The 25,449-nt window shown below is 41.6% G+C and overlaps 1 protein-coding gene across 1 annotated transcript; it reads right to left on the minus strand.

Annotated features, from left to right (window-relative positions):
• Nucleotides 1–14,523: 14,523 nt before the first annotated feature.
• brinp3b (bone morphogenetic protein/retinoic acid inducible neural-specific 3b) lies at nucleotides 14,524–25,186 on the minus strand (the record flags this gene model as incomplete). The annotated part of the gene is made up of 7 exons (XM_080837802.1): nucleotides 14,524–15,640; nucleotides 16,243–16,465; nucleotides 16,805–17,041; nucleotides 17,374–17,479; nucleotides 20,491–20,681; nucleotides 21,316–21,506; nucleotides 24,954–25,186. The coding sequence occupies 7 exons, from the start codon at nucleotides 25,184–25,186 to the stop codon at nucleotides 14,524–14,526; spliced, it is 2,298 nt and encodes a 765-aa protein (XP_080693928.1).
• Between the last annotated feature and the right edge of the window lie 263 nt (nucleotides 25,187–25,449).

A 25,449-nucleotide genomic window follows, 5' to 3' on the forward strand; every position in this document is an offset into this window, starting at 1 on the left:
CACACACACACACACACACACACACACACACGCATGCAGTCACAATAAAAAAGCAAGACTCAGCAGCACTCACCCTTTGTCAGGGTCCATCCTTACAAAAAGTCAGTATTAAAATCTTGTTGTGAATGTTAATGGCATCCTTTGTGTGCCCTGTGGCAACCACGCCTCAGGATGTCCGCTTGAGAGGGAAAGCCGAGAACACGGAGCCAAACCGCAGGAATGATTTGTTTTTTTTTCTGTTCACGTTTAGGTTCGAGAGGCAGTCGCTGCCATGCACTGCAAAGACATACAGCCCACCCCGAGGCCAAGTGTGTACTTGGTATGCATCATTCGGCACAGTGAGAATCTAAAATGGCTTATTACATGGCAGAGGAAGCCACCTGTTTCTAGGTGCACAAATGCATCCAAATTGCCTGGCCGTGCACATTTCCCCAGTGTGCTGAACACGAGGGCAAGAACCAGATTGAAACTTGTGTCTCACACCTGCCTCATGCCTAGTGTTGAACGTGAGTCTGTATTGATGCCAGAGAAGGGGTTGAACACATGTCAGTGTTTATGTATGGGCTTGCTCTTAGTTGTAAACATGATACCAAAAAACAGCATAGTGGATTTACTTGAGTCATGGCATGGCAGACTGAGCAGAGCCGAAACGAGATTGATATTCACTGGATGTCCACCTGCTTTTGACAAACTTCCCAAAATGATAGACTGAGGGGCTGTAGATGATGGCTCTGGAGTAATTTGTCTGAAAATTATAACTGCAAACTGGAGGATATGAGAGAAGCAGAGCAGTATTTCTCTCTCTCTCTCTCTCTCTCTCTCTCTCTGTTCTCTCTCCCCCTCTTACACTCCCCCTCTCTATTGCTCCCCTTTCTTTCTTTCTCTCTGTCTCTCTCCCTCTCTCTATGTCTGCCTCTCAGCTATTTTAAAAATGACTCTCAGACCTGATCTGTGATGAGAGCTTTGGAGACCTTTCAGGATTTCTGGAGTTGGCACACAAACTTGCAAGTACATTTTAGTTGTGTCTGTACACTCCAAAAAGTAAACAGTGTAACACCACTGTAGTCATATATTTTTCTTCCATTCTCTCATTCTATAATCCGATACACACACCACAAATATGAGGACACCAGGGGAAAATGTCGGTTTTCATTATGACACAGAAAAGAAAGCCGCGAACCACTAGAGATTTAGTCAAAAATACACAAACGCACAAAGTCTGAAATACAATTTGCAGTTCATATGAAAGGCAAATTCCTCAACATGTGGTAATTTCTCAAACTGCAGATGACATGGGCCAATGCTAAGGCAGTGCCCAATTCAGCACCAAGTCATCGGTACTATCTTTCACTTGTCTTCCTTTCCCCCAGTACACCCCCACCCCCATCTCTCTACTGCCCTCGCCATCCTCTCCAACCTGGCCCTTGTATCATTTCCTTATGATGTTTCTTTTGCCTTTATCTCTCTGTGAGATAGCCTGAAGCAGATGCCTACCTTCACCCAGGTTCTGCTCAACATTCCCTTCCTGCTTTATCTTAAGACGGTTGCCATAAACGTAATCCTTGACTACATTTGAGAGCGGTGACCATAAAGTTCCTTTGTGATGATTCCTCATCCTGTGCAAAGGCAAAGGAACTGAAAATGAAGAATATACAGAGAGCCGTGTGGACAGTATCCAGTAATTCATCATGAAGGCTGGGGTGTGATTGCCGGTAGCGCATTGGTTGCAGTGTGTAGAAACCTGCTGTGAAACATCAGAACAAACTCACAACAAGAAAATAGTTCTCGTATGGAAATTAGAGTTATCAAGAGACTTTTCATTTAATATGTGACCTTTTGATGAGAGCTTTATTTTCCACATGGGATTGGCTCTCTGCCTCAACAACCCACTTGACAATCTGCATGTTATGGTGACGCAGATCTGACACCTTCTTCAATGCTTTGGGAGAAAAGCTCTCTGAATTAGGAATGGTGATTAGGCCATAATTGCAGGCTCCACAAATGAAAACGGACTATATTCACAAAATGAAATGGCAGAAAGTTGGCCTCAGAGAACAGGACATGAAATGTTACTATATTCAGTCATGGACATGCATGCTGTGTATTTCAGTCAGGTCCCATACACTCAGGTTACTGTTAGAGGAGTCTGTCACAACACAATCCCAATTACTTAGAAACTCAAAGAAGCTCAAAGGTAGCATACACGTTGGACCATTACCACTAGTCAGTGACAGCACTAATCTTTATTATGGAAAAATTAACATAAATTGTTGTTATGACAACTTACCATGAGACATGTTTTGTTGCAGATGCAGGTCCATGATGAGGCATGGCATTGCTAACAGCAACGGAAAGAACGTCACAGTACTTACTCTGCTTAGTCTACTTCTTTTAAAGACTTTTGGGTATAGTATTCTAACACCCCCTACAACATAAGCTGACAAGAATTTGATAAGTCTTCTTCAATTAAAGTTTTAATTAATTAAGAATAAGGGGGGGGGGGGGGGGGGGGGGTGCATATGCATCCTCTTGAAATAATTATACAACTGGGCTTCAAGGATATCAAACAGGGCATGTTCTTGTCATGGTAACCTCATTATCATTGGAACGGACCATTACCCAGTAGCATTATAGATAAAATGATACCTATATAATAACTCACTGCTGTTTAACCGTGTAAAATTAGCATATGCATTGTGCTTTAGGGGCAGTGATAAAGAGAGGGTGGATTAATTGCGGAGCCATTTAAAATATGCCCCTTCCAGCATGTCCCTCTCAGAAGGCACCTCAGAGGGGTGGTGAGCTGGCGATAACTCTCCAGGGGTTTATGAGCTCGGAGTGAAATCGAGGTTGTAAACGTGTGGCCTGTGTAATTCAATGAGGCATTCGGGGTACAGGAAGCACAGGCATTAAGGGCACACAAAGTCGCCCGACAAGGCCAGGTGGGGAAGTGTCACCCTCAGTATGAACAGTTTGTCAGGATTCCTGTTGAGCAGCATGCCACTGTGGGAGATGCCTCATGGGCAAAGATGACAGTAGAAGCAGGACATTATTCTGCCTCTATGGTGCCCTCTGAGGGCCAAAAACCTGCCACAATACATCTTTGACAGTAATGCAGGCTAATGCTCTCCCCATGGCCAAGATGTCCCCAGGCCACAGTCCTCTGCAGAAAGCTGCTGAACGTGGCTCTGTCGGTGTCAGCACTGCTGCACCTCACCTCTTTAAAAGTTTGTGCCCAACTTGGGCTGACACTCTCTTGGTCCGCCGTACTCTCCCTCAGTCTCAATGTGCTGAGAGAAGGACTACACAGGGAAGAATTCTGGATGAGCTGACCACTGCAAATATTGGACGTACAGTACACAACCACACTGTTCATGCTAGATAGAAAGAAAATCATAGCTGTATTTGATCACATTTGGGCTGACTGGTAAAGAAGCAATATTTATTATGACAAATGGAATTCACACAAAGCGTTGCACGAGTCAACACATGTGCTTCAGAGAGAACCAGACAGGGCAACTGTATATATCTGTGCTTTTTGTGACATGGTTCAATACGGAAGATGAAGGAATGTTGGTTGTTAATGTCCGTTTTTGAAATTTAGACATATGTGTGATAGAAGATTCCAACACATGTGCAGAACACTAGTGAAAAGATGTAGTTTATTTAGTTTATAGAATTCCTTTCACCTTTACTCTAAAGTAGTACATCTTGAGCCTATATTTACCTTCTTTGTCTCCCTTACAAACATGAAATCCCGCTGCATATAAAGTGTCCTCCTTAGAATCTGCAATGTTAATAATATTCATGTAGTATTATATGTCAATAACCCTTATAAACTCCATCCCTAACCCTGTCCTAACCTAAAATACATCACAACACAACAGGTGTACATTGTACTTTTCAATTAATTCAGTTATGTAAGAGTACCTAACGATAACTGATGTAAAGTAAGAAACATTATAGTAACTCTGATTGGTAGATACTAGATACACCTTTCAGTGGTTACTGGTTATTCTATGCAGTAAATGTCTGACATATTTTAAATGGTGTATCCCATGAGAACCCTACAAAGCATTGAGTGCCTCTTATACTAAGATCATCCGACTAATTTATAGTGGAAAACAATTAATGGGGTAACAGGCTCAGTTTCATCTTTGGTTTTGAAGTGGTTGTGTATGACAGGTAGAGTATCTGCCAGCCTGCTGCAGATTTGTCTCCATTTGTCCATCAGAGTCCCTGGAGGTTCCTAACGGTTGTATTAGAGAGCACTGCTAAATAGAGATGACTGTGAGATGACTGCACTCAGCTGGGGAGAGGACTATCAGGCGGAGATATAGAGGGGGTCTGGGGAGATGGGGGTGGGGTGGGCGCTGGCAGGGGGGAGAGGGGGCACCTGAATTGAGAATAATGAGACCAGAATGGAGCTGAGACATCTCTTTCATCTTCAGCTAGGATACAACTGCTCTTTCATCATCATCATCTCCAAACCTAGGGAAAGCTTACACACCATAGACAGGTTCTGCAACGAAGAAGAAAGGGCACTCTTTTCCCCAGTACTTGAAGGATGTACCACGAATATATTTCTTTTTGAATTTCATTTCAGACTGTAAATGTGCTTCTTGTATTATTATTTTTCCCTTCCTCTCCTTGAGAAATGAACCGCCTCGCTGCCGCGACTTACAGTAGAGTACCTCTGCTGCGGAAGATATTTATTGTAAAACACAGGCCATTGCTCATGCCTCTGGATTCATAAATGCATTAACAGTGAAAAGCGTGGCGGTCGGAATGATGGATGTTGTCATTAGGATAACCAAGGGCATTTCACCGTGGGGCTGTTAAGGGCCGTTTTATCTGAATGCAAACAGCCTAGCGAGATGCAGAAAAGTTGACAGGTGAGAGCGCCACTCTGAGAAACATACACACCCCACAGGGTGACCAACTGAACCACACTGAATCAAATATGCAGCCTCTCCCGTTGCTATGTGTGTGAAAGTGTCTAGAGGGAGTGTTGCGCTGCACAGTGAAAGGGTGGGAGATTAAATCAAATGGTGCGGAAGCAGGCTGGAGAATCAACAACAGTGTGGATTTGGTTCCCCACACTGACACACATAGAGCACACCCTGGCGACAGGATCTAACTAAACATGCTAAGAGGCTGGCAGAGAGGGGTTGGCCATTTTGGATGTGTAGTCTTTCAGTTTCCAACTGGGAACCTCCTCTTGATTTCTTTACCGGTCAATCAACAGTCAGGGCTGAGAAGTTTACCTTTGAAATATAATAGGTTACAGATTATTACTAGTTAACCATGTCAAAAATGTAGCAAGTAAAGTATTTGAATTACTTCACTGAAGGAATGTAACTTATGACATAAGATTACTTTCAATTACTTTTTGATTGGCTGACGAGAGGCGGTGCAAATTCAAACAAGAGAACCAATCAAAAGCGACGCTCAAAATTTCAGTCCATACTGCCAAATGCATGGAGCCTGTCTAGACGGTGAAAAGATGCAAAGCAACATAATTAATGTGATATTTCACATATAAGCTTTCAAGCTTTTTACAACAAAGGACACCAACATTTTAATTAGGATCTGTGATCTCATTGCATACATTTTCAGTAACTGTAACGGATAACAGTTACAGTAAATTTGTAATTGAGTTGCGTAACTCCATTACATGTTACTAGTTACTCCCCTACCATGGACACTGTGCCTCCCACTAATCACTACCCCCATCCCAGAGGCCTTGCCAGTCAGATTCAGTGATTGGATGTGACAGATACTCTTACAGATGGGTGAACACATGGAAGTCCTCCATGGAAATAATCGGCTCATAGTAATCACAGATCCTTTCTTTCATCTCTCATCTCTCATTGTAGCCTAATGGTAACACTTCACAGGCAATTCCCAAATCGAGAGGGGCTAAAATCTCTCCAGTCCTCTCTTTAATCAGCGCCTTTTCCTCTGTGCCTGCAACACTAGTGCACACTTCGCTCAAGATATTCTGGCTTTAAGTAATGAGATTATCTCGCTCACCCCTGTATGTGTTTCTGTTGCAGTTCTCTGTACCTTACAGTGGCAGGCTTTTGCTACAGCGATGGTCCCGGAAGAGAGAAACTGCTGATGTGGACATCCCTTCATGTGGTTCTTGGCACACTTAATTGCAAATCTGTCCCTAGTCGTGTGTTTATGTGCAGGTTTGCCAATATTTGATTTATGTTGTCGTGGTGAGGTGTTATTTTTTTAATGAGTTTCTCATAACTCCCTATGGCTTCGGCAAAGGAGCAATCATGTCCACTGCAGGTGTCTCCCTGTGGTGACCTATTAGCAACAACAGTCATTTACTGTTAGATCATTGTTGTAGCGATAATTTGCATTGTTTGTAAGAACGCCGCAAACTCATCCATTGAAGACCAGACAACATCATTTTCATTTTGTGCTACAGGACAGTTTTGGAGGTTTGCTTGCCAAGATTTCAAAATTGATTATGTACATGGAGTTGAACTGTTGGCTAGGATTAATATAGATGGTGTAATATGCATTGCAGGAAACAATTATTGTTGCGCAGTACAGAACAATCACATCAACCATGTGGTGAGTTCCCTGCAACATGCTAATGCAGATGAACGCAACGCCAGATAGGGCAAATTAATGCCTGAAAAGAACTTCAGGTCTGATCAAACGTCTGACATGGAATATCTTGAACCAGGCAGATTCCGAAATGTTGAACCAATTATAGTTATTACTGGTGTGAAGTGCTTGTGATACAGAAACAAAAAATATCACACTTCACAAGATCCATTTAGCAACTCCTTAAGGGACAGATGTTGGGAGCCCCTCGGGCTGTCGGCTTTATGTCTGAGAGAGCTTGATTGTTCTTTCTTGTCAGGAGAGGTACAGTCTTTAGACAAAAGATTCTCTACACAGAATCCCTTTAAAAGTACAGTCTGTGGTTTTTAGTTTTTTTTGTGATTTTTTTCTTTTTATCCCTATAATGATAACAAATATCTGAATGATTTGAGTATTGTTCCTGTGTCTTCTGCACATGTTGATACCTAGTTTGAAGTGCCTTAAGTGAATTTCCTAAATTTAGAGGGTCCAGACATGTAAGGAAATGCATGCAGGGAAACAAAGAAGTGCATAGTAATTTTGGTTCATCATCATCATCACAGCGGAAGTCCAGAAGTATTTTCATTTTTGACAACAAAAAAATACTTATTCTAGCTTTAGCACATCAAATATTTGTACAGAACCGTATCAACCATAGAGCTATTTGCAAGGAAAATAAACTTCTAGCTGAAAAGGGTAAAACATTTACAGGTTCCACCGGGTTGAAAAGGGTTCCAAACAGAACATGAGTTCTTTTTAAGTTGCTCTTTGGCGGTAGTGTAAACACTTGTGCTTCTTCTTGAAGTTTAGAGATGCACTTTTTTTTAAAGCAGACTTTGTGAACTAGTGCATGGCACGGAGTACAGAAACCTTGCGCTCGGTGTGGGTGGCCCCAGGGGTGGGGAGGGAGGGATTCTCAACAGTTAATGGCCTTGTCAAGTGATGATTGCACTTCAAGGACTCCCACATCCCTTCAGAAGTCTGTCAGAAGTTTCCCCCTACACTCATGATTAGTGTGCTTGTGTTTGTTGAGAGTGTATCAAGAGATGTATGGGGGAAAAGAGTGAGGGAGTAGTCACAGTGCCCTAGGCATCACGTCTGTGTGTGTGCGTGTGTGTGCGTGTGTGTGCGTGTGTGTGCGTGTGAGTGTGTGTGTGTGTGTGTGTGTGTGTGTGTGTGTGTGTGTGTTTGGCTGCTCATATGTGACAGTTGTTTTTCACACATCACTGCTTCTCTGTGATGCTGGCATGACTTCACTGAGGCACATGTAGTGTGTACTTCACTGAGGCACATGTAGTGTGTACTTCTCTCCATGAGGGGCTGCAGCGAAGAAGAAGACCAAACAGAACACAACACATGCAGCAGGATGTCTCTGCATCACACTGCCATTGATCTCCAATGCTTTTAGGGCTTTTGCATCTTGGCTTTTCATTATGGCAGAGCTATAACTCCACACCCCTGGGACACATTCATCCTGCGGTAACACTGAGTAGCTCTAAAGAATACATCCACCGTTTTACCTTATTGTTTGCTATGCATGAGACAAGCAATAATGCATTTCCAAGTAGAAGAATAGAAAGGGAATAAAAACATCTATTGTTTATATGTTCTGGCATCCATAGTAGTCTTACTAAAGGACATATCATTTTACTCCATGGGGTGCCGATAATTTTTGTGCATCTCTTTCTGGAAGCGAAACACTTACCTAGCTTAACGTCACATCTGACATTTAGTGACATCTTCTGTCAAATTATTCCTGCTCTCCTGTTCCCATTAGTGCAAGTACATGGGCTACAGAAACTTCCCATGAGAGTTGGTGGGCGTGTATGCAGTGTGTTTGTTTTAAGTGCTCCTGCTGTTCTCACTTCGACTCATTTTTAGTATGTTCCCTGCAGTTGACTCATATCTGCGTTCTGATTTTGTGTGTTGACACTTCTGAGTTAGCTGTGGCAAACTCTCAAAAACTAAATTGGTCACGCTTTTTTGGACTGTCTACAGATGCTAAGATTATAAACAAGCTATCTGTTGAAACTTTTAACAACAATAAATGGATAAGGTTAGGGTTAAAGATTGGGTTTGGTTATGGTGATGTCCAGTCAACAATTAGAAAGACTGAACTTGTATTTTAACAAACCATCTGTCAAGTCTCGAGAATCATGAAACCCTTATCTGTTCTATAACACTCCATGTATAGTTTGAATACAGAGTGGATGGGGCCTGCATGGAACAACAAGCATACAATTTTCCTTTAACAAAAACAAAAGATTTTTTCAGAGCTATAATTTTGACTAATTACATGTGTTTGTATCATGTGCTCTCTGAGCGCACGAAAAACATGTTTGTGATGAAGCATGCTATTTTCACAGTGGTGTTATAAAATCACTGAGCGCTCAGGCGCTCTCTGCACCTGCTAATTAGAATGCAGTGGGAATCAAAATATTATATTTATCATTCATTAGAGTGCTTTTGCTCCTGGAACAGCAGGCTTTGTAAAGATAATGATAGAGGTAACTCTGTAAGCTCATTAAGCTTCCTGTTGGCCCTTTTCAGTCATCTTATTTGAAGCAGTGCTCACGAGGGACCGTGTAAGATTGTGCTGCTTTGCACGGCGACCATGTTGTTAAATATTAGCTCAAATCCTTCAAAGTGTGCTCTGCCTCCCAGGATTCAGGCCGTGTCAGCTCAGAGGTAGGGCTAATCACTCAGAAAAATAGCAATGTAATGCTGTGTGAAAAATTACAACTGCCACCTCCTGGCTTTTCAACTGCTGTGTCTTCCCATAGGTGATTTGTGAGCACACTGTGAGACGTGTTGTGGAGACCAAACACATACTAATGGAAACCAAAAAACAACTGCATGTTTCCCATAGAGACACATGATCCGGGGTAATGTTATGGTTCCATATAAATTCCGAATTAGAATCAACTTAAAACTATCTGATACAGGCCTCACTGTACAACCCTTTGGGGAGTACTGTATGCTATTGTTGTTTTTATTTGCTGTGAGGATCCCTTCATGGCTCTAAAGAGGAACACATTTTCACCATACAAATTTGTTGTGCCTTTTTATTAACAGTTGTGTCCCTTCAACTACAATAATGCTGTTTCTGTGACTCCAACTAGTGCTGATGCTGATGTCATTACATTTGATGCCACTGTGGCCTTCCTGATGGCCTACTGTTCCGTCACTCAATCACTGTCTGTCAGACAGCCATCGCTGCTCATGGATGAATGTCGAAGCATTGCCAGGCCCTGATTGCAGGTGATGAAAACCACATACTGCAGTCTTACCTCAGAAGTCTCAGTGCAATCATTACAGTGCAGTTTGAGATAAGCCCCACCCCTATCCCTACTTGCACACTCCTGTCACCATGCCTCCGTCTGAGAGCATTGTGTCACTCTCCCCAGTGAAACAAACAGTGTATAACCCATTTATTCTAAGGCTAAACATTAATTTAGAATTCTCTCCAAATACACTGCCTACCATACCATATATTCTGTAGGCTGACGTCAGAGTATTGGGACCCTCATCTTAGTCTAAGCCACAAAGGCCATACATCAGCCAGTTCAGAGTTCCCTCTCGAATCTCCTACGCACATAGATACGTTTTAAGTTGAAAACCCAGAGAGAACAAAGCTCTTCCATCTCTTGCTGCATTAAAACAAAGTACAGGGGGAATGGAGCGAATAGACTTTGTAATGCAAATGTCAACCACAGCCTAACTGCCACACTCCCACGTTGCAGGGCTTTCTGTTGCTCCTTACGGAACCTGTACTTCTCCCAATTCCTATCGCTCGCATTCGGGCGGAGAGTCTTAAACTAACTCCAGCACTATGGGATACACATCTGAGATAATGGGCTTTGATAGGCTCGCCTGTCTTTGATGCTGTGCTTGTCTCTCTCCCTCACACACTCATCCATCACCATAACTGTGAGAGACGGCTGCGAGACGGAGGGAGGTCACTCTCACTCCTCGTCGTCACTCACGATGAGCGTTGGCGGTTTTCTCTGCGGGCAGAAGGGGCTTCTCACCTTTGCAATCTTCAAAGAGGGCAACATAAGCACAACACTAGTAGTCACAAAAACCGACACAGACATGTTTTGATCAGATGAATAGTTTTGATTCATGCAATTCCTTGAGGCCTTTTGTGCTGACAGCTGGGAGAGAAATATTTAAATGAGTTGAATGAATGAAAATAAACAGCTTAACTTATTACCTTGTGTTAGATGAGCTTCAAACAATTGTGCCACCTTATGAGTTAAAAAAGTATTCTCACTGTCTCATGTATTCTATTGCATCTATTTGGATGCTCATGCATCAAAATGTAAAACAACACTGCCTTAAAGTGAAGGCTTTTATTATAGAATATAAATGCCGTAGTTTTGATCTTGCTTTTATTTAAACTCCTGAGTGAATTCAATCCCCTCATGCCTTAATGATGTTTGGATCATAGTAATGCTCAGGTCACCAGGGCTCAAAGCTGCATGTAAAGCTGGGCACTTCAAGGCCAATCCTGAGGAGAAATTCCTAGTGGCTGCTTTATCTCTACAGAAGACTGATTTTGATCTACATTTTAGCTTTTGAGTAAACCCTTCATCTTTTCAATGGGAAACCTTTGTGAGATGCAAGAAGGATTTCAGTAAAATAATCTACAGTGAGAATTGTAAAGAAGGACTGAACCGTGAGTTGAGCTCAGTTTATTCCTGAAGTTTTTTTTGTCTTGACAGCAAAGCATTGACTGGATATGGTATGGAGAGTTTAGGCTTTTGCATTTCTCAGAGATTTTTTTCATGGCTTTATCTCTCCGCACTGAATGTGAACCTTAAGTTAACCTTTAGATGGAGCTATGAAATGGCAAATGACAAAACTTTTACTGTCACAGATGTTATTCACTGGAGATCTAAAATGATAACGTTAAGAGACGGCCTACTTTAAAATGATCTGCTATCAATATAATTATGATATGATTAAGCATAAATTAACAAATGTTTTGAGCCATGTTGCATAGAGAATCATTAGAGATTCCTCAGTGTTCTGTTCTGTGTCCCTGGCATTTCAGTGCAATCAAAAATCAATGAGAATTGCCCTACGAACTGCCCTACTCAATCTAGACAATACTGTGTTGATAGAAAATTTGCCTTGAATGCAATAAAGGTTAAATAAGCATTTATGATGACAATTTCCAATCACAAATGACTGAAAAGCAATTGTTTGGTGTTGAATAAGATATTGACTATCCTTTTACGATAATTGTGTATGTAATTTCTACAGAGCTATCCATGCATGGTGCTATATGCTTATTCATTTCAATTAAAGTCTGTGTAATTGCTACACATGCTGACACATAACTCACCACCCTGAAGTCCAAAGGCCCTTCATTATCACAGTCTCAGCGGAATAGCACAGCTGGACATCAGTGAAGAGAAATATTATAGCACATAATGATAGCTTTCAAATCACTCTTTGTACTCTTTATTTGAATCAGCTGCAGCATAATTATGCCAGTCATCACAACAAATAACAAATATAAACTGCATTAACAGTACAGCAATTAATATCAAACATCAACAACAATGATTTCATCCATAAAAGATATGTGAAGTACGATTCTGACTGAATAGAAAAAAAGGTAACACTTCCTCTGAAATTAATCTTCATTCTGCATTATGAAGACCTCTATAATGTATCATATGCTCTTCATAATGCATTTTAATGTTCATGACAGTCTTACAGAGGTATTCAAAGTGTAGAAACTTATAAGCTATCTAAAAAGGGCATTATTATAAAGTATAGTACCAATCAAGTATGCATAACTTTAATTTAGTGCATAGGTATATAAATAATATAATGTAGTATGCATGTAAACATATATTTATAACATGTGTAATATATTATATGGGCATTTAACAAAGACTTAAGATAGAATCATCATAATTTATTACGAAGATAATTCTTCAAAGTTGTTAAGACATAATGAATCTAAAGAGCACATGATAACAAGCATTACAATCTATGTATTATTGTTTTATAATAAGATAGTGTAATCATGTCCAGAAAGAATAATGTGTTGTTGTATTGTATTTAAGATCATAGGCAGTGATTACAGATCACTGATTGAGCTGTGATCGGTCACCATGCCTGATGTTATGCCTACCAAGTCAAACTGAAGTGACATTGATGAGCGTTGTGATGGAACCTGGATATGAAGCACATTCAAATAAAACCTGTGTGCTAGTCCAACATGAAAGGTCTATGGTAACCCAAAGCCAATGATACATAATCCTCTTCTTGCCTCCACTTTTTCTTGCCAGTGTCATAACTGCCTTATACGCCAGTATTATTACATTTCATGAATGTAATTACGATTACTCAGGCCAATATTAAACAATATACTATGTTCGATTTTTTAAAGATTTACGTTTAGATGTACCATACAGTTTGGACACCAGCTTTGAGTAAAGTGCTACTGATGTGATAATACCTTGTCTATTTTAAAGCAGTACAGTACAGACTTGTGAATACGAAAGAAAAACATATTTTTCTCTACTGGTACTACATCTCAAAAGAGTGCCAAAGCATGAGGCTGCCAATTATAATTCTGGTTTGAAATAGTTTAAAAAAGTTAATTTGTAACAACCAGGTGATGATAATGGTGGAAATGTCTGATTTATTCAATTCAAGTCAATGCAATTTTATTTATATAGAGCCATAACAATAAAATTGTCTCAAGGTGCTTTACAAAGCCCAGGGCCTATACCCCCTTAGAGCAAACACAATGGTGACAGGGGCCAGGAAAGGAAGGATGGCAACAGTGCCCAACTAGCTGGTGACAGTCGCAACATACGTTGCATGCTGGATAAAGGCCCTCCTTCCACGCTGTCTGTAGCCTAGTTTAATTGATATTGGGAATTTGATGTGTGAAGTTGTAATGAGTAATGTTAAGTTATGTTGGCTCGCTTGTTGAATAGGGATTTTTAGTTACACAAGCATAGTAAGGGTGGCAGGATACAATAGCAGTGCACAACTGGCTGGTGACAGCCGCAACACACGGCATATGTTGTCCCTGGGATCCGTAAAGGCACTCCTTCACAGTACAACATGCACTGTCTGTAGCCCACTGCTGCTCAACACAGCAACATGTCCAGCAAGAAGAAGTGATAAATGTTCCGAAAAGTGAAAGGTTTTTGTTGCATTATTCATGACTGTGGATGCACTAAATAGAAGAATGTCTTGAGTGTCTTTTCACATCAAAACTATTGTATCCATCCAGCACAACAAATATTTAACAGTACCACAACCATCATTACTTGACAGATTATACCAATTTGCCCCTCCACTTGACCATAATAGCTGCAATGCACCGGAGACATTTGGGTCCTTATTAACTGCCCCCTGTCAATAACATCAACTGCCAAATGTGTAGGAGAAAACCTATTTAGAATGCTTTGTTTTAGCATAAATGATGCAAACATATACTGTAAACATGCCTTTGCACAATATATGCAATGGAGGGGAAACAAATGAATACTCAGTTACATAATTCTAAGAATGATAGATCATATTACTTCTACCTAAAACTTTAACCTGCAGAGGGCATGTAGAAAATTGTGAAAACTCAGTTAAGTGAATTATTTAAAAAGATATTGAAAGAAGTATTAAGCTTTTCTAACTACCGCTGCACTTAATATAAATTATGATAACTGTCTGGTTTTAGGGCATAATGTAGTGCATTGGATTACAATCTAGGGGATTACAAAACCTCATGAGATACTCTGTAATACACATTATAATGCGTTGTGCAAAGCATATGATGCAATGTAGATATGTATACAATGTATTATGAAGAGGGTATTCACAGGAAGTGTTACCAAAGGAAAGTTGCAACAATGGCAAAAAATATGCTGGACCTGCCTACTAACTACATAGCTTGGTGGGTTCATATTCCATAGAATATGGTTGCTTGTCATTGAATGTCTGGAGAGCTGTGAGTATCCGCACCACCTCTGAGCTGGATAGTTTTAAGCGGTGGCGGAGCAGGCAGGAGAACAGATCCAGAGGCTGAGGTCCAGGCGGGGACAGCCTGTTGACCCGGTGCCTGATCTCGACCAGCTGAAGCAGTGCAGTGTCCCGGGACCCCTGCGTGTACGGGTAGTCCAGCTGAAGAATCAGGTCTTGGATTGCCTCTGGGTCAAAGTGCATGCTGTAGCCAAACAGCGTCATGCTGTTGATTTTCATGTAACCCAGGTTCTGGGAGGGGTCGGTGACTTCCAGCGGCTCCAGGTACAACGAGCTGTTCCCCTGGGCCGAGTCAGCCCTGATTTTGCTCCTTAGGTAAAAGTGCACCGTCTCGAAGAAACTCTTCCACCTGTTGCCTAACGTCAGAGTCCAGTTGTAGCAGTACAGAGGGATATCAAGCTTAGTCTTCTCCCAGTTGGGGTAGCCCTGCTGGTTGATGGGCATGGTCCAGCTTTCAGAGTGGCTGCCCCCGAAGGGATTGACGTAAACAGACAGCACGGGCTCCAGGGTGCTGTTCTTGGTGTGGCATATCTGGAGTGAGAGGCCCAGCAGCATGTGGATGCGGTTGGACTTGAACTTGTTGCTCTTGAGCGTGACCAGCATCCTCTTCCTCCACGACGGATCGAACCAGGCATTGAGCCGCACGTCGTTGCTGACGAAGATGCCGTGCAGCGTGATGCGCCCGTCCCGCCGCTGCAGCAGGTACTGCAGCTCCACATCCCGCAGGTCTGTCTCAAAGCCCAGGTAGTGGTCCGAGGAGTCGGGCACCGCGTGTCGGCACGAGCCGTGGCCGAGGGTGTACCCAGGGTTGCAACCGGCACAGCGGGTACGGTTCTCCACAGAGCATGAGGCACAGCGGGGACCTTCGCCCACTAAACATGGGGTTACGCCCTGGCAGGGAGGATGCTCATATGGGCAGGTGCAGCTGTGGGTTTCCTCTGAGTACTGGCCAACAAGATTGTTCTCACTGCAGTACAGCATAGAGAGGATGTAGCTCAGCCAGTATCTGAAGGACCTGGGATAGAGAAGAGAAGGGATAGAAAAGAAAAGTGGTTTAGACTTTTCAGATGTGTTTGAGCAACAACAGCCTATAAATCAGACCTAACAATAACAGAAACAGAAATGTCATGGCAGCAGTGGCGGTGCACAATAAAAGGAACAAATTGGTGTAATAAAAACAGAAAGTAAGTCACAGATGAATGGCTTGTGTTTGGGAAAACAGCATTAGGGAAGGTTCTCCATTGCATTATGACAAACAAAATGTGACAATCCAACGTAACGTAATCCTTTTGCAGTGAACAATACAATGGAACCACCAGAGACAGTAGCAATGATAGCCAAAGGTGTATTGCCCCATTATGAGAGCAGGCACAGCTATTTTCCCTGCTCTCTTGAAAGCATTAACTAAGAATGATCCACAAGTGACTACCACAGGGTGCAATTTCACGCTTGAAAAAACTCTCAAAAAACATTAGTGCCGCACACACTCTGTCAGCATTTTTTCACAGTCGACTAAAACATTCTGCACGAAAAAAAAACAAAAAAACACTTGCATAATTATTACAGAAAGCAATGCATGAAACCTTGGGTTAACAAGTCTCCATAAAAACACCGCACCTCTCTCTCTGCACGACTATTTTGGGCTGAGTGTGGCATCTCTTGCTTAGGCTGAAAAGCTTGTTAGTGGTTCTCCGGGCCTTAGCGAGAAGCTGACTGGTGCTTGACTCCAGCAGCCGATACCGATGCTGTAGACTGGCGTCGTTCCTCCATAAGTGCAAGATGGCCGATGAGTTCAAGGCGTAATGCAACGGAAGCCGACCCACAAAGCTCTGGAACTCGTCTAAAGTAAGTAGATTACAATTAATTATTTAACTTCACATTATTACGTCAATTATTCATCCGTGCCATGAATCGAATGAATCTGAAGGTTTTTGACCACTGAGACAGATCATTGTAAATGATTGGCCTCTACATTGGTATGGTGGTCCTCCACTCCTGCGGAATGGTAGTTCTCTACCTTTAATGCAAGGAAGATTTCATTTTTTGGCTTCCAGCAAGTCACATGCTATGGCATTTCTTTCAACAGGAGAGTTTCACACATGCTTGACTCGAGTGAAAGTTCTCTACAGTGACTCAGCACTTTGCATCTGTGCGAAGTCAAAGAAACCAAAGGAAGTACCTGACTCTTCAAACCCTTGGTTTGCCACCCTCCAGGTCTCTTTAACACGCAGTAGGTTGGCCTCCAGGGAATGCAACTCCTGCTCAGGGCAATTGCACTGTGGGAAACCAGGGTGACACTGGCACCAGCAGTCGTTCTGTCGGCAAACAAACTGGCCCTCTGCATTGCAGCCGATGTAGCCCAGGGCTGCCTGGATGAAGCTGTTTCTTAAGTAGGCAGGCAGAATGACCTGGAGTCCTAAGGGAGTGAGAGGATGGCAGAGAGAGAAGTAAACAATCCCACCAGGCTGTGCCTGCAGGGGTTCATTAGAGCCAGGTGCTAAAGACTTTCAATTAACAATCAAGGTAATCATGAGACAAATGACTGTGAAGTCATAGGAATGATTTAGGCAAACTCAAAATAAATTACTTTATCAATTACAAACAATGTGAGTGGTGACTGCTAAGCAGTACTGCCACTTTGCTGAACTGTGTGTGGTCCCATGGTAACGATGCTAGTTTTGGGACTGGCGATATCTGTTGAATATTCAGGTCCACTGTGGGATGCATAAATATAAGTGAGGGTTTCACCTTGCAAATGGACTTTGTTTTCGGGGCTGTGCACCAGTACAGAGCTGACAGAGTCAAGGTTGTCATAGTTACTGCATCCAAGGGGGCCCGTTCTCGTTTCAGTCACCTACAGACAAACAGAATGGTAATAATACCATTTTAATGAGATATGGAAATATGTTTATTTAAGATTAGATGGTAAAAGTGAAATAATTAATTTAGACATCATTCTAGCTTTTGTGTGTGTATGTGTGTGAGAGAGTGTGTGCATGTGGTGCTTGTGAGTATTAGTGTCTGTGGGGGTTGGCAGTACCTTTTATACCCACTGTGAGACAACACACTGTTGTGTTTTGATATGCAAAAACTGTCGGGACTATTTACTTCTTCTTTCAAAAAGCAATTAAACTTCATTTTAACAACACAAACAGTGATTTCAAGGACGGTGAGAGATGGAGAGAAAGCAACCAAAAGAGTGAGAGAAAGAGAGAGCTGGGGGAAGTAAAAAGGGGAAAAAAGAGAGAGGTAGAAAGAAAGAATTGCAACTCCATCAAACCCTTTACAGGCTGTTGTGTGATGTTCCTACTAACGCATCTACAGCATGATTCATTGGAAAGGTCAGGGGGTGCAGGTCCCTGTGCATCCGTTCTGTTTAAATGCTGAATGGAGACTAATTAAGAGCACAAATGAAAAAGTATACTTAGTGTTGACAAAGAACTATTGAAAAAGAATCCCTCTCCTTACTGCAGCTGACTTAGCATAATTATTGCAGTCATTTTGTTCTTAGTGTTCTGTAATACAGGAGAAGCACCTGTTTTATTGAAGGCTAGCAAAGATTTTTTTTTCTGGTATTTACTGATATATTGGTTCCTCTCTACCTGAGTAGAATTAATACAAAATTATGACCGTCCTTTCTCCAAAAAAAAGAAAGAAAAGAAAGACTTAGACAGCAATGAAAAAAAAACAGAATGGATGGTGTGAATTGGTGTTCTGATCTGGTCTTCTCTACTAGCTTCTAATTAAAGAAGCTACCAGAAAACAAGGAATCCACACAGACACTGTCTGACATTACAGTGCTTCCAACACCTCAAAAAAAAAATCAATGACTAAGGAATCGCTCATGTCATCCTCTTCTCTGACGAACTGTCCGAATAGTTTTTCCTATACGAAGATGAATAAGAAAGGGGTCGCTAACAAAACCCATAACCCTGAAGCTGAAAGGGGCTGTGTCTGCACTGTAAAATGTCACACTGTGACTGACATATTCATTTTTGTGCCTGCACCGCAGTCTCCTGCTGTCATATTTAATTTGAATGAAATTCAGTGGCAGCATTTGGGCGAGAAATGGCAGGTGGTGAGAGCTTTGGCTCACTGCATTCTACACCGCAGATTCTTCATTAACTGAAGACAGTTGCTAAGAACAAATGTAATGCTCAGCAAGTGTTCAAGCTTTGTACCCGACTCTGCCTCTCAGTGTAGGTCCCTATGGGAAAAGCAGCCACCTTTTGCTTTCAGTATATTCTCAGTTCGGGCACTCTTGCAACTACAGAGCTACCACTCTAAAAACCAACAGTTTCCCCCCATATTGTCTTCATTGTTTAGTGAAAAGTGGCGAATGATTTATCTGAAATCATTTGATACAGAACAGACAGCCTTTTAGTGCAGCTCCATTACTCCCTGCAGAACTGGCAGCAAAGGATTGAATACTCTTCCCCCATTTGATCCAGAGAGAGCAGAGAAAGACCTGCCTGCACACATAATATAATGCACTAACCACCACGCAAGGCAAACCACAGTCCAGGATGCCTTGACTTATGCAAACTGCCAGCATAATAAAGATCAATATGCACAAATGAACATTCATATACACTGCCTCATAGATCCTAATTCAAAGTCTAAATGAACAGTATTACCTCAAAGCCCATTCTAATCTCTCATCCAACAGCTTATCCATTTGTCTCATAATAAGAGGTAATCAAGACAAGGCTGCTTTTAACATTACTATAACCTGTTCATATTTCATCCATGTCTCCTTTTCTCCAGTGTTTGACATTTTGCTCATAATTGAAAGAGCTAACAAATGGAATTACCTAAAGCCGAGTGGAATATGAATTGAATCAAGCCACATATGTATCATTCTTTCTTAGGTCAAGTGCCAAAGGCAGTAGCTGATTCCCCCTCTCATCTTGACAATGTCTTACCCTGGTTTCATTTAAATGTCCTGGCATATCAAGAAAATACAATTTTAGCCACAGTAAGCAACTGAGTGTAGCGTGTGTAATCATCTTACATCATTCAAAGTCAACATTTTGTTTGGCAAGCAGATGAAGATATTAAAGACAGCCCATGTGCACTTGCAAAACAAATATAGTAGCAATTACCCAGATACTTTGAGCAACTGTGGCGGTTAAGAGTGGTTTAAACATTTCTTATGCAAGGGGGTATCAAGTAAATGTAATATAAATCCGGACCTTGATAACTTAAACCAAGATCTATAAAACTGTCCCTGGTCTAAATAAGTGTGAGGTAGTCCTGTTCCATTATTCCAGATATTTGTATAACTCAAATCATTGAGCCCAAAGGCCTGAAAGTCAGCTCACCTAGTGGGTGTTTTGTTCTAGAGCCACCATAGGCACTGATGAAGTCTGCTCAAGTTTTGCATTCACTTTCAAGTGGTTGTAGTAGTTAAGAAACTAAGATCAAGTTAAATCCAGAACCACCCCAAAACAAATGAAAGATTACCACACTTCACAGAAGACATACAGATGGCCAGGAAAAAAGAGACTTGTGAGAAGGAATCCAGCATATGACAAATGCTGAGCAATGTAAACCCTTCCACATGCCGAGCAACAAACAATGTAAGTGTCAAAATTGAGAACCAATAGGAAAGGGGAAGTGCACTATCTAGTTAACTACACAACTAAATTAAGTGACATCATCAGTAGGTCAGCTCTTAATAACCACACTATTTTGATAGGTACTGTAGGTAGATAGAAAGACACATAGATCCATAGATAGTTAAAAGTACATTTTTAAAAGACCCATTTCACCCAAGGAGGAAAACACACCTCCACTTCCCAGTGTCGTCCTCCTGTTCCCCAGAAGCAGTTTCTCCACTGTGTATCACTGACTGTGTTTTACCTTGATGGCAGAAGAGGCGATCTGAAGGTGGTGCAGCTTGCGCAGTGTGCTCTCTCTGTCGATGAAGTAGGAGGCAGCCAGCTGGTGAAGAGCCTCCAGGGTCAGCGCTGAGGTGCTGTTCAGATCGATCCCAACCTCTGGGCCTCTGCTCAACTTCCTCTGGTCCACAAAAATGGTCAAAGACTCCTCTCCTGACAACCCAACAGAGAGGGGTAATTGAATGCTTTAGACTCGCTTCACCAGATATCTTTATTCAAATTGACTTAGACTACAGTTCAATGTTTAGACTTTTGTGTGTGCATCTGTGGACCCTGGAAATTAAGACACTGATGTTGGGGCAATATTCTCTTTACTGTAAATAGCCCCTTTGCAGTGTATCTAAACTGAGGCTAAATAAAAAAAGGTTGTTTATCTGACTACAGTGTGTGAACAGTATGTCTGACCACAGGCAACAGTATGAATCTCATATCAAGAATTATCCCCTTTCAAATAAATGGAAATGTGCCCCCAATCAGCAAGTGCAGGGAGGACTGGACATTTGGGAGTTGTGCATCTTAAATAAATGTAAAATTAGACCATTTCAGTTCATTTGGAGCCATGTGTAGTTTATGAAAGAGAGATTGCAATAGTCATTGCTTATTCAGAAAGTTGTTTTCATTAAATCTGAAAAAAGAATACCTATTGCAGTATTTTTTGTTTCTCTATAAAAACCTATCCATCAGATTTTGATATCCTTGGAGAATGGAATATGCTATGCTCATCTGAAATACATCTTCTCTATTGTTTTGCCTGTAGAACATCAAAACAGTATTTGTCTGTCTGTACCTCCCAAAGTGGCGGAGAGCAGGAAGTGCGTCCCATACTTCTTGATGATGTTCTCTGTTATCTTCTGTAAGGTGGGCCTTCGCCCCAGCAATCTGATGTTGTGGATAAACTCTGGGTCAAGAGGGGCAGCCACTCCATTGCTCTCTTGTCTCTCCAAGGCCAAGCTGTTAACCCTCCATCTCCCAAACTCCCTGCGAAGCAAGGTAAACGTTGAATGCAGCATCGACACTGGGTGGGGAGGGGGGGGAATAACCAGGACAATATGCAATGTGGAGAAAAGCAGAAATGTAATCAGCAATATGCAAATGATTTAGATTTATTTCCCCAGATTTATCTCCCCACCCTCAGTGTTTCTCCAACTCCCAAAGAATCATAGTGCTTATTCTTTTTCCACACAATTTATCTTCACTGCTGTGGCAAATCCGGCACAGTGGGTGTAGCTTGATTGTGCTGTGACTTGAATCTCCTGGTGGACCAACAGGGGTAAACTTACCCTTCCACTGAGACCTCTTTCCTCCACAACACAGCATGTTGCAGGATATTAACAGCTGAGCTGGAAACTTTGTTTCATTCTGGCAAGTTTAAGTTTCCCATAATGAGATGTTTGAGAGACTCTGCCCACCATTTCCCCTGTGTTTCCCAGAAAACAGATCTGTTGTTTGGTCTGAAACATGGGATGGGAGTGGGAGTTGGGGCTTCAAGAGATCAAAATTGCTGTGAGATGATTCTGACTCCTGCTGACATTTAGCTGAAAGATCACCTTATTGAATAACTAGTCTCCTGTCACGCTGAGAGTTATTGTCCAGAGCCTACATCCATTATGTTTGAGTACATTTGCACACTGCAAGTTTGTGTAAGCTGCACTTAGCCTTTGTTCCCAGAGAAATACACAGACGCACACACTTGCATGTAGGCACAACAACACACAACATTTGAGTTAGAGGACAAACTGCAGAGCTAGTCATCTCAAGTTTCCTCTCTATCCAGGCTGACAGAGTGTACTTCTGCCCCAAGGCCCAGTGCTTTTTGTTTAGTGCTTCAGAGATCCTTCCCTCCCACTCACTGTTTACAGAGAATGCCAACTGGACGTGTGATAGGTTAACACAGGGCTTAATCTACACCATTCATACATAATGGAACATGCCTTGTAGCCCAGAGATAATCTCTAGGTGATTAGCAGCAGGTTTTCACAGAATTTTACAGCAATGCAGTGCCTCATTCACTCTTGGCTTTAGCATCTCCAGAAGACATAAGGAAAAATACTTGTATTCTTATCACACTAAAACTGTTACTATTTTTTAGCCCTTATGGACCACAAAAGAACTTGAAGATGTGAAACTTACAAAATGTGCTATTTTGCAGAAATTGTCGGTTTGCCCCCAACCTCTGGGTCAGCTCAGCAAGCTTTTCAAGCCTCTACAATCAGATGTCCTTATGGTCCGTTAAAGCAATCCTTTTCAAATGCCAAGAAAGTTAAAAAAAAGAGAAAGAAAACCTCCAACTCACAAAAAAAATCAAAACTTCTAACCAAGCTGTTACTTATTCTTGTAAATTGAAAGTACAATGATTTGCCCTGTTTCCATGGGGGTGATGGTGGTGGTGGTGGTGGTAGGAGGGGGGGCAATCATTTCAGTGTCTCTGAAACACAAAACAGCGAATGATCCGCCAGTGGATGGATGGAGTGTATCATTATAGCCAATCAGCCTAACGAGGCCTGAGATGAGTGGCTCTTGGAGGTGCTTGACGGGCACTACACACATGCAGAGGGCCATCCAGCAGCCTCTTCCCCATGAGGGAGCACAAGTTGACAGAGGGACGCTCAGATGGAGAGGGCTTTGGCAGCCACCGGTGGGGACCTGGGGCTATGTCTAATCAAAAGGCAATAGAGGGGACCGCAGGCAGTAGAGATGGAGTTCAGGATGGGGTGGGTGCTCTGGGCGCTAAGGCCAGTACTCTAATCAGCGCTGCTATATGTTGTTGCACACAGAATACATGGTGCCACATCTGAGAGTGGTTACGTGCTCTGGTATATCCTTATGGCTTACTGTTCTTACATATATTATGCATTGTTGCCCTATTTTAATAATACATCTATGCTGTAACACAGAAATATGTTATACTTTTATCTTTAAATAATCACAAATGAAAAAAAAAAAGATTTCACAGATTAATTAAATAATAAATGTCTAAAAAATACAAAAATACAGTTACATGTTAGGTATGAAATAATAATATGAAAACTATTCGTTTATTACTCTACTGTCATACTACGTAGGCCTACTGTTAGCAATTTCCTATTTGCTGCAATAATAATAATGATATCATCATCATCACAGCCAACATCTGTCGAGAGAAACACAGGGTTAACTCTTACAGAAGCTAATGTATACTTGTTATTGTTGAACAGCTATTCATGTGGAGCTCCATAAAGTATTACGGTACAGATTAACTTTGAACATGTGCGATATGGTCTAATGGAGTAGCAGTAAAGGTTGTGTCTTCTGTTCATTCTAGTATTGACACAGCTGTAAAATATCTACTGGCTATTTTATTTCCTTGTGTAACAGTAAAATATCTGATTCTTTTGTACAAAGGTAAGGGCTGGAATACTCATTGCAGTCACTCAACCTATAACATAATGATATTATATTTACTCTTAATGCATTGCAAGGCATATATTCATATGCTACACCTTAGTTTCTATTTGTTACTGTTTTTTTAAATACTATTTCACAATACAGTGCTGTACATTCAGATAGGCTATAGTCTAGATAACATTTTGAGGATGCCTTATACAGTACAATCCAACAGCAACACATTTTGATGTCCCCCTGACAACAAAAGCACAGAATGCAGTCATGACTGCATGTGATGTGTTTACTGGCAGTCATTTTGATGCCAAGCACCAGTAATTTAAAATATGATAGCTCAACTTCAAAGGACCTGAAAATGCTGAGAAGCAAATATCTTGCTATGTTAAGGCAAAAGCATGGTACAGATGGACAGCATTCTGTGCTCTTTTTTTTTTTTTTAGGATGGTCCTGTTCATGAGAGACATCTGCTATTTTATTGGGTTTGTCCCAAGGCATTGATTTCCCTAGAGATTACAGAACTGGTAATTGCATAACAGAAATGTAATAATCATTTTCATCTGCCAAAATAACATCTCAGTATAAAGAGATATTATTAATCCTGGCTTGTGTTGACTTGAAATGATGAAATGATGATTAGGCCTTGCCAGTTTGATTATCAATATTATTATGAAATGAGAAGGTTTCTGCCTTAACCACTAGGGGGTAGGAACACATTATTGGAAAGACCAGCTGAGATGTACGAATATGTCCCATAGAGTATATTTTAACTGTGACTAGCGATATTTTTGGTACCTCGGTTATTCATCCTAGATACCTAACACTATGATATGAAGAAGTTACTGCTCCACGTAACGACATGCAACAGCACAACACATTCAAATGCACAATTGCTCGAAAGTTGTGATGCAGCACATGTACTGACTGATTAATTGTGTCCCCAAGTTGACACAGAAAAGTAGGGTAGGCTCGCTGAATAGACATACAAGAGATCCTACAAATAAAATGTTAAGGTGCTCAATATGCGAGGTCGTTCTTGCATCTCACCTGTAAATCTTGTATCTCGTAGTAAAGCCATGTCCATAGCGTTCCGAGAACTCAGTGAACTCCTGAGCGCGGTGAAAAGGTCCTTTATCCGAAAGGAGCCAACTCAATGGGTCAGCGGCATCAACGAAGGCTGCCGCGGTGGCTATAGCCCAGCAGCAGCGTAGGGTGAGTACCATTCCCTCCCATCGGAGCATCTGATCAACCGGTCTAAGACCAACACTTCGACCGTGCATTCTTCTCCCAAGGACTCTTCATTCTTTCAAATGTGCCTCTGTACCCTATTGAAATTTTATATACACACTTGATGTGAGCCATTTCGCTTTAAATATCAATTACAAAAGCATACAGACTGCTGAATTCCACCAACTTTATTAACAACACGGAGTAAGTTGATTATATAGTAACATTTAAGCCATAGGCATTAACGATACATTCCGTGTGAATCGACTCGGAAGTTGAACCTCTCATGCATTGCCGTCATACACAAAGTTATTTT

This window comes from Sprattus sprattus (assembly GCF_963457725.1).
Source record: "Sprattus sprattus genome assembly, chromosome: 4".
In the NCBI taxonomy this organism is placed as follows: domain Eukaryota; kingdom Metazoa; phylum Chordata; class Actinopteri; order Clupeiformes; family Clupeidae; genus Sprattus; species Sprattus sprattus.